This window comes from Ambystoma mexicanum, chromosome 2q (assembly GCF_040938575.1).
Source record: "Ambystoma mexicanum isolate Mex_15411 chromosome 2q, UKY_AmexF1_1, whole genome shotgun sequence".
NCBI classification, from domain to species: domain Eukaryota; kingdom Metazoa; phylum Chordata; class Amphibia; order Caudata; family Ambystomatidae; genus Ambystoma; species Ambystoma mexicanum.
This window is the reverse complement of record NC_090924.1, coordinates 420,528,396-420,538,339: the sequence shown is the minus strand read 5'-3', so window position 1 is coordinate 420,538,339 and position 9,944 is coordinate 420,528,396. Positions and strand designations below refer to the sequence as shown.

Below are 9,944 nucleotides of genomic sequence, written 5' to 3'. Positions count from 1 at the left end.
CTCTAAATCATGACAACTTGAACCTTAGTACCCCTCAGCAAATCCATGCTCAAGTACACATGGAAGAATTACCAGTCCACTTAGCCAGCAGTCATAAAGAAAAAAACGACACAAAAGCCATAATGATGTTGAAGGAGAATCAATCATTCTGTGGGAAAATCCGAGTCAACTTCCCCATCTTCTAGCACAGAAATCCCCTTTTCACCAGAAAAATCGGGGCGTGAAACCAATTTAGCAAATGAAGGGGAAGACGTTGTGCTGACATCAGTTCTTTTAGACAGACAACTATCGGAAAACACAGGACGAATCACAGAAGGTAAAAGAGACATAGATCATCAGGAAGAACACAAAACAAAAACAGACTCAAACCCAGATACATTGAAAGCATTAAACTTTGTTCTCAGTTCATTGGTCTCAGTTTTCGAGATGCTAAAAATGGAGATGCAAGCCCAAAATGGGACACTCTTGGAGATGACAAAAGAAATAGCATTGTGTGATTCGTCCTTAGTCGGCCTCGTAACTGCAACCAACACTAATAAGACCAAGCCGCTCCGGGATTTAAACCTGGAAATGGTAAAACAATGCCTAGACATCACCTCCATACAGCAAAGTCTGAAAGAGAAAATTCAAATGGAAAAACAAAACAATGAACGGTTAGGAAAGGTGCTTTCTTTATGGAAAGGAAACTGGAAAATAAACCCAACAGAGGGAAATAGGGAAAAAACTCGAGAATACTCATTAGATGACTCACCGCTTTCAGACTCAGTATTGGAAGAATTTCGAAGAATGGCAAACGCTGTAGAAGGAGAATTGGACATCGGAGAAGGGGTGCAAGAAACACAGCCAGAAAAGGCAAAGGTGAAACAAACAGAGACACACCAAGACTGGCAGTACCCGAATGACCAGACATCGAGAGGCAGGAGAAAGACAAGGAAACGCCTAGCAAGAAGAGAAAGGTCAATGATAGTACTCCCCAAAACCAAGAAAAGTCAACAAAAAAAACTGAAAGAACCCAAGTCTTCTAGGAAAGCAAAGGAAAGATCAAACTCGCAGATAAACCTTAAACAGTCTGCGAAAAGTGATGAGCTGGATTCCCAAATAAGCGACACTGGAAAATTACAAACTCATTTGGGGAAAAGCAAAACTAACCAAGAGAAGAGAACCGTGAAACAAAATAAAAAGACCTCCCAAATGTTCAAGAAAGGGAACTGTAATAAGCCAGAAGAAGCTGCAGCAATTACGAAGGCAAGCATAGGTTTACAAACTGAGAACAAGGTAGAGGAGGGCAATGATTCAAGGAAGAAAAATGAGGAGAGCAGCATGAAATATCTACCTACTCAAGGAAAACAACAAACAAAGAAAGAACTATTAGGGGACCCTCAAAGAAATGCTGATATAAAAGCAATAAAATGGGCCCCAATTTTTCTGAAAAAAGAAGATCTTCAATCAGCAAAAAAGAGCAACTGTTCGGTTTGCATTGCAACGGGGCCGGACACACACAATATAAAAATAGCCCCTATTTTTGAAAAAAAGAGTCAGAAGATCGGCAAGGAACCGAGTGATGTTTCGAAAAATTCGATCATTGCCCTATCCTCGAACAAAACAAAAATAAACGCCATCACCAACGATAATATTCGAAATCGGGAAGGAAAATCGGTTAAATTAAACAGCCCAGGCAAGCGGGATGACACCAGCTTGAAAACACAGTCAGTTTCAAAAACCAGTGAATATATTAATCAAGACAATTTAAAAAAAATGTTGCCATCCAAACAGTCTGGTTAAGATTACGTTCAAACACAGGGCATCATAAATCACTAAGCTGGGCAGTAATCTTGAGCATGATAAAGAAAGTGAAAAATCTTCAATGTTTATCGTCTGAAGACATAGAAAGTGTCAAATTTCCAATGTCACAAGATCCCTTCCTGGTGGAGCTGGTCCTAACGTCAGAGGATGGAAAGGATATCTTGCTACAAGAATCAGAAGAGTTAGAATCATATGGGTTGGAAGTCTCATGTAATGAATCAGAGAGAAATGTTATCATCAAACAGCACAATGTACCAACATCAACAAACAAGGGTAGGGAATTTGTGAATGAACGGAATCTGATAAGAGAGGAAAGCAGAGAGAAAGAATCAAGCCTACAAGAAAATACCCTTACACTTCTTCCAGAGATCCTTACGCAAGTGCTGCAGAAGTTATGGCTGGGCACGCGGCAACTTTAGAAAAGATGACTTAAATGTGTTCAGCTGGAACTCGCGAGGCTCCAGCTCAAGAAGAGCAAAAGAAATGAGGGATCATCTTTTTAACTTGGGCGAAGTTATCTTACTACAAGAAACCTGGTTAGAAGGATATTCAGTCTTCTGCTTATCAGCATCACAAAAACCATTGGGGCGTCCATCAGGGGGATTACTTATAGTACTTAAGAATCAGATATTTAAGAACATAGTAAACATTTGGACAAATAAAATAAATTTTCATGCATGCAGAGCAAATACATATACACAAGGGAAAGCTACAACTTGGGTTATGATAAATATTTATTGGAACCCTGCCGGCTCAACACTGGACTTCTTTCGGGAAAATTTGGGTTTATTACTCGAAGCAGTGAAATTGAACTCAGCCTCTAGTAACATCATTTTGGCAGGAGATTTTAACTCAAACTGTCTAAACCCACAAAAGGGTGAGGCAAAACAAACAAATGTGGGGAAGACAAGCAGGGGCAAATTGTGGCAAGATTTTATGGAACAATGGGACCTTGAAATGGTTAACAGCCTACAAGAGAGTGATCAAGGAACTTACACAACATGGCATAGAGGGCAAACATCCTCTGCTCTAGTTTTTATCTTTGTCTCTAAAAATCTGCATGCCTCACCCTCCCTTCTTGTTCTTAAACGGGACAGGGGCAGTGACCATACTAGACTCGAACTAACATTCCAAAACATACTAGGAATAAAAACAGAAAGAGCACTGCAGAATCTGGAAGGAAAAAAGGGAAAGGTCAGAATTAGAAAGTATAAGAATGAGGGAGTGAAGCTAAACAAGCGACTAAAAGAGATCCCCGAATCTATCTGGAAAGTGGAATGCGACCCGCAAAAGTTTAACAAATTCCTATGGTATACACAGGCTCCTGAAGACCTAGCAGGGAGAGCCAAACAAAAACATCTTCACGTCTTCGATGAAACAACCCAAAAAAGCAAAAGAGATCATAGGAAAGCACTGCGAGAAATCAAGAAAATAGTATATCCGGTGGAACAATTAAAAATAGAATTAAAAAGAGAAAAAACCAACTATAAAACATGGTCAATCTCGCAAAGGGAAATCCGGATGCAAGCAGACAGGGAACAGATACTCAATATGCTAAGAGAAAACAACAGCAAAAACTTCTGGGAAGCACTAAATCAATTTGAGGGAGGAATAGGCAACTCTCACTGCAATCTGATCTCTGAAGAAGATTGGGTCGAATATCTGACTGAGACCTATAAGAGTGAGAGTATTTGCCTTTTCTCGACCATCCCAGATACACCGTGGCAACTTAACATCAATGAAGAAGAAATTTATGAGACCATAATCAACTCCTTAACATCTAAAGCCTCAGGATTAAATGGACTGACTTATCAGAGACTTAAAAAAGAGCCCGAACTTTGGTCGAAGCTGTTATTCTGTCTCTTCGAGGAAATCCTTAAAAACTGAGCATTTCCAACTGCTTGGAAAATGGCACTGATAATGCCATTCTTTAAAAAAGGTGATCGGCGGGCAGCAGCAAATTATAGACCGATAGTGCTGCTTGACATTGAAAGCAAAATATTCATGTCACTTCTCCTAAAGCAAGTTTCAAAGTGGGTAGAAGATTTTGAAGTTTTATCACGCTTTCAAACAGGATTTCGGAAGGGTCATTCGATGTCACTCAATGGTCTGATCCTAAATGTATTGAACGAACAAACAGAGAACAAAAACTCGCCCCCACTATATGGAGCTTGGATCGACCTATCGAAGGCTTTCGACCAAATTGAAAGAGCACTACTCTGGCAAAAATTGAGAAGGTGGGGAATGCCAGAAACGTTACTTTCAATCCTAGTGGAACTACATATGTCTACAAACCTAAGATTCCGTCTAGATGTAACAGGGCACCTATCAAAGCTAATAGAGGTAAACAGAGGGGTCAGACAAGGGTGCCTAGGAGCCCCACTCTTCTTTAATCTGTTTCTGGCAGACATGGGAGCTTTTCTGGAGTCTGCTGCATTGGTCAGTCCCACTTTAAATGGGAGGAAGATCTGTTGGCTGGCCTATGCAGATGATATAGTGCTTCTCGACAGGACACCAATCGGTCTGCAACATCTGTTAACAAGACCCGCCTGGTAAAACCAGGTGCCCTTAGCAGGTCCCGCCAGCAGACCAGGGAACTAACAACGGGCCCGTTATTAACGGGCCCATTGTTAGCTCCCTCCCCATTCCCATTGAGCCCTATGGGGGCTCGAATGGGAATGGGGATGTATCAGATCTGGGTTCCTCGAATTAAGAATGACCGGGTCCTCCAAGATTGGAATGGCCCGGTAATTACTCATTTAAGGAACCCGATACCCGGTTAGGGGGTAACCATGCCACAAATTACAGCATGGTTACCTCCAACCTTGTAATGAGCCCCTTATTCTTCCCTTCCAGTCACTTAAGGTGTTTATTGTTCATTGTTCACTTGTTTGGCACTTATACAGGAAGCTAATTCTGTTTCAAAGTGCCCACAAGGCAACAGGGAGAGGACAGGGGATGATAGACAATGTCATTACAACAATGTTAAATAGTTAAATACAGCAATATAAGAAGAGACAATGGGGAGGGGGAGACAAACCTACTATGGCTTGTGAGTGTTTAGAACGTGCAAATGCAGAGGGGAGAGGGGTATGGGACAGGTGCTGTGGTGCTCATGGAGAGCAGCAGTTGAAGTGCCATGAGGAAATGTAAGTGCAACCTCCAGTGGTCAAGGGTGAGCAAAGGCAAGTGCAGTAGATAAAAAGTAGCTGAGATGATAAGATGTGGGAGGACAGGTCCCTGAGGATACATTATGCCCCTGCACACCAATCAAAACCACTGTGCAATTAGCAGGGGAGAGAGGGAGTCAAGGAAGAGGTAAAGAGGAAGATCCTGAGGCTTTTCCGTAAATTAGGAGGTCCTGCTCGAGGCAAAGAGGGAGGGGGAGGCTGTTCCAAAGGAGGGACCCCACAGAGGAAAGCAATCGACCACCTGCCCTCTGTTTAGTATAAGGCTTTCAACACAAGGAGTTGGTGCCAGAGCAATGCAGGTGTCTACAGGGGGAATATTTTGTCAGACAAAGTTGCAGATAGAGTGGTCCCTGGCCCCAGACAACCTTGTGGAGGATGTAGAGGGATTTGAATTGATTCAGTGCTGCGATTGGGAGCCAGTGAAGACTTTGTAGGGCAGGAGACATGTGGTCTCTGGGCTTGAGGCCAAGGATAAGTCTTGCTGCCCTATTCTGTATTAGCTGGAGGGGTCGCAGATTGGACGAAGGTAGATTAAGGAGGAAGCTATTACAATAGTCAAGTCTAGAGAGAACCACAGCCCAGGTAACATTGAGTCTCTGGGGAAAGGTGTGGAAAGGTAGAATTCCTTTCAGAAGGAAAAGCTGAAAGTGGGACTTCTTGACAATGTCCTGAGTATGAAGGAGGTGTTGAAGATGACTCTGAGGTTTCTGAGGTTTCTGGTTTCCAAAGAGGGAGTCAGGGTACAGCCCATGTAAGAAGGCCGGAGAGAATGGAAGAAGTCGGGTGCTGGGGTTCCAATAGGCAGGATCTCTGTTTTGCTGGCTTAGAAGCAGAGATCATTGGAGGTACATCACGCCTGGATGGCTGAGAGGCAGTGAGGGATGATGGAGGGTGCATGGGCGTCTGAAGGAAGTTTGAAGACTTGTGTGTCTTCAGCATAGCACTGGAAACGGGAGGAGAAGGAGGAATTGAGGCATGCCAGCAAAGTAAGGTAGATGTTAAAGAGCCAAAGCAAAAAAATGGAGCCCTGGGCCAAAGCAAAAAATTGAGACCTTGGGGACACCACAGGTGGAGATGGAAGTGGGTGTGGAGAAGGTGCCCAAAATGACTTTGGATGAGAGGTCAGCCAGTCTAGTGCACGCTCCGAGATACCAAGGGTGTCATGGATCATTTTTATGAGGATGGAGTGGTTTACTGTGTCAAATGTAGAAGAGAGATCTAGGAGGGTCTGGACAGCTGGGTAGATGGAATCAAGGGATGCAAGCAGTTCTTCACAGGTGTTAGAAGAGCAGTTTCCATGCTCTGGATGCATGAAATCCAGATTGATGGTTGTGGAGACCACCAACAAGTTCAGTGTGGAGGTTAAGTTGGGGCAGAGCCAACTTCTCAAGCAGTTTCCCCAGGAAAGGGGTGATGGAGGAGGGTGATAGTTGGCTGGGCAGGAAGGTGCCCAGGTGAACTTATCCATCCCAGTGCCTCTCCAATTTTCCATCACAGGTGCAGACCCTCGGCGAGTGTCTCATCCAATGGGAGATCTTAGATGGCTTTATAAGCCAAAGCCCTCAAACAGACAGTGTGGGTGTTTGGAGAAGGTTATGTCAGTTTGTTAGAGTGAGTTGAAATTGGGGAAGGAGCTGTTGGCAGGAATTTTGAGAGGAGGTTGAAGACTAAAGGGGGGGAGTAAGAGGTGGCATGAGGAAATAAGTTGGAGGTTTGTGAAAATCAGGAGGAGGTGGCAGAAGGAGATACGATGGAGGTGGGTGAACATCAGGAGTAGGTTATGGAAGGAGATTGGGAGAAAGCTGCGATCTGACAAGGGGAAGTGGGGGAAGGCAAAATGTGTGAGGTTGGTGTAAAATAGGCGAGGTTTGTGAGAAAAGTTAAGAAGGAGGGTGAATAACATGAGCAAGAGGTGGTAGATGGAGATAAGGTGTAGGTTGATGAATATTAGGTGGAGGAAGTAGAAGGAAAGAAGGAGGAGGTTGACGAATATCAGAAGAAGGTAGGAGAAGGAGAAAAGGAGAAGGACAAAAGGACGAGGATTGTGTACACCAGCAGGATGTGGTGAGAAAAGCTAAGTAGGATGAACTTAGCATTAGGAAGAGGAAGCAGGAAATGAAAGGAGGAGGTTGTCAAACAACAGAAAGTGCAGTTACACGGAACATGATGTTTTGAAGAGGCCAGTCAAGCTCAACATCAGATGTAGGAAACAGGGTCGAACTGGACTATAGGGCAACATGGCAATGTCCAAACCAAATATGCAAATTGCTAGTGTGAGCCGGATGGATGAGTTACTTCACTATGCGGCTAGTAGTTTTGACCATTGTTGCTGAATAAATATTCTTTAAATTGCACAATTTGCATCACAATTTCATCAAAAAACTACCACGTGGGTACTATTCAAACAGTCTATTACAAAATGAATGAATTGCCTTTTGCAACTGTGGGCCATTTTTTCAGTGGTGCCCAACACAATGTTATGCCCAAGTCTGACCCTGGTTGGAAACACCCTGATATAAAGGGCTGATGGTGGGAAGAAGAACAAGCATGTGGACGAGGTTTCTGGAGTCAGAGAAACTTTACAGTAGTAGAAAGGAACTGAGAAGAGTAAAGAACAGGACCCTGGCACAGGGAGGCAACAAGGCCATTATTATGTCTCCTTGGATGGTGGGTGAAGAACTGCCACTTTGGTACTACCTGATTCTCACTGAGAAATAGCACCATATGTGAACATTTCTAAGGAGAATCCCAGCAATGTCTAAAAGAACTGTACAAAAGAGATACTAACCACCCACAGAGAAGTAAGGTGTAGGAAATTCGTATGCCAAGTCTGATCGAGGTGGGACTGTTTTGATGTGTTATGAAGAATCCTGAGTACCATTTGACTGATCTTGATGTATGATCACTCTCGCAAACTCCAAACTTCTTTTCAGTTTCTCTTCTCTGTCCATGCCCACCCTGTGCTTCTTCTCGTTTTCACTCTTTTCAGTTTCTGGCCCCTCATCTTTGGAATGATTTACCTCTTGAGATTCACTGTTGTGCTACTCTTAATCAGTTTAGAAAGCGTCTTAAATCCTACTTAATGCAGTCTGTGCCTTCTTAACAATTTTTTATCTGTTATTGTGTTCAGTGCTTTGGAAAAAAATGTGCTATATGAGATTTGTATTAAATTAATAAATACAATACACAACATTACACAGAGCTAGAAAACACTGCAATTTGACAAACCAATAAAGCAAAACATGGCAGATGAGACAAAAACAAAACAAACATGCCGGGGAAGCTGCAAATGTGTAAATAATGTATTTGGGTTATTTTATCTTTTTGGGAAAAGGATTGGTGAGAGAATAATTTTGTGGGGGTTTTAAGATTTTACATTTTGTTAGAGGAAACAAAATGGAAAGATGCAAAAGTAAAGTGCAAAGCTTTTTTCTTTTCTTATGGGTGAAATTAACAAAACACTGAACAAACAGTAAGGCAAAGTGACACACAAGTGGACAATAAATACTACTGTCTCGAGACCAACACATTTCACAAATATAAACACCTTACTACTAAAATATCTAAAAGGTTTACTGTAAAGTCCTCACAGCATTCCAAACACCCTCCAAGTGTCAGTCTGCTCTGTGCACATCTTCCCAAAGAGATGAACATAACAGACAAGGGACAAGGAAGCGAGCTGGGCCTTTCAAAAAGTCTTAAACATGGACCAGTCGTGCCAGTGTAATCACTCCAGAACTGCATTAAACTGTCAATGGGAAATAGGCTTCACTTTGACAGTTAAGTTCCCCAACATGCATACTACTTGAGCCAAGCAAGGCTGGGGGAGCCTCTTTTGCTTCCCAAGCCTTCCATGGCTCATTGGGGTGCAGCCTGGGGGAAATGCACGTTTGTATATGGGTGGTGGCACTGCTGTTTCCCTTACTCATGGGGATTAGATCAATCAGTGGTGCATCTTAAACAGGAACTGTATATGTATACTTGCTGACTTCTTAGGCTACACCAAGGAGGTTTTTGTTGACTACTACTATTCCAACGAATAAGGATTGAAAACAAGGATGTGTCCTTGCCCCAGCATTATATAATATCTACGTTTCTGACCTTGATTCTACTTTAAAACACTGTCATAATTTCCCTCACAGAATTTCCCAGAGCCTGGTGAGCTGACTTCCATATGCTGATGACACGCTTTTGCTGGATCATACCCAAGTATGATTACAGCATAGCATAACAGCTTTGCAACAATTTGCTGAAAGAAAGAAATCAAAAATACATTTAAATAAGACAGAAGTCGTGGTTATAAGATTTGGAATAAAGGGGTAATGGCTATGTCTGGAAGATTGGGAACACCCATCTTGAAATCGTGTAAACATATGTTTATTTGGGCCTCCCTAAATACAACACCCCAAAGGCAAATCCATTATCTAATGATATCTGTACTAAAGTTAAAAAAGTTTAAAGCTATAAAATCGTTTTTCACCAAAGGAGGGGGTTATTCAATTGAAGGTGTGTTGACCATCAATAGAACTAGCATTGCCCCTAGTTGTCACGACTCGCTCCCTTCGCTCCCGTTCCCACCACTTGGGGGCATGATTTGGGGTTTATTCCCTACTGGACTTTTCCTCCGAACCTTATGCTACAGTGCTGTGATGAATTGGGAGCGCTAAATCCCTATTTTCCAAGCTACTTCCCTTCCGGATCCATTCCAGGTTTTTGGCAGCCAGCATGCTTCTTTAACCAAATGACTATGCTTCCCAGAATGCCTGGCCCACTGCTCCACCTCCACCCTTGCAGGACAAGGTTGGGTGGAGGATAGGTAACAGCTGTGGCTGCAGGTGCAGCAATCAGCACACCTGAGGCGTGTGCTCGTTAAGCAGCTTTAAAAGCCTCAGTCTTACTTCAGTCCAGCGCTGGTCATCGTTTGCAGTGTTCCTGTTGTGACTAGTCCCT

At 42.9% G+C, this 9,944-nt stretch overlaps 1 protein-coding gene across 1 annotated transcript; it reads left to right on the top strand.

The window, feature by feature from the left end:
- The first annotated feature begins 426 nt into the window (after positions 1 to 426).
- On the top strand, positions 427 to 1,782 carry LOC138568739 (uncharacterized). The gene has a single exon (XM_069646523.1). It carries the CDS (start codon positions 427 to 429, stop codon positions 1,780 to 1,782), a length of 1,356 nt encoding a protein of 451 aa, XP_069502624.1.
- The last annotated feature ends 8,162 nt before the right edge of the window (positions 1,783 to 9,944 follow it).

What these genes read in the sequence shown, in the direction of transcription:
- LOC138568739 (XM_069646523.1), top strand. Translation starts at nt 427, where the DNA reads ATGCTAAAAATGGAGATGCAAGCCCAAAATGGGACACTCTTGGAGATG.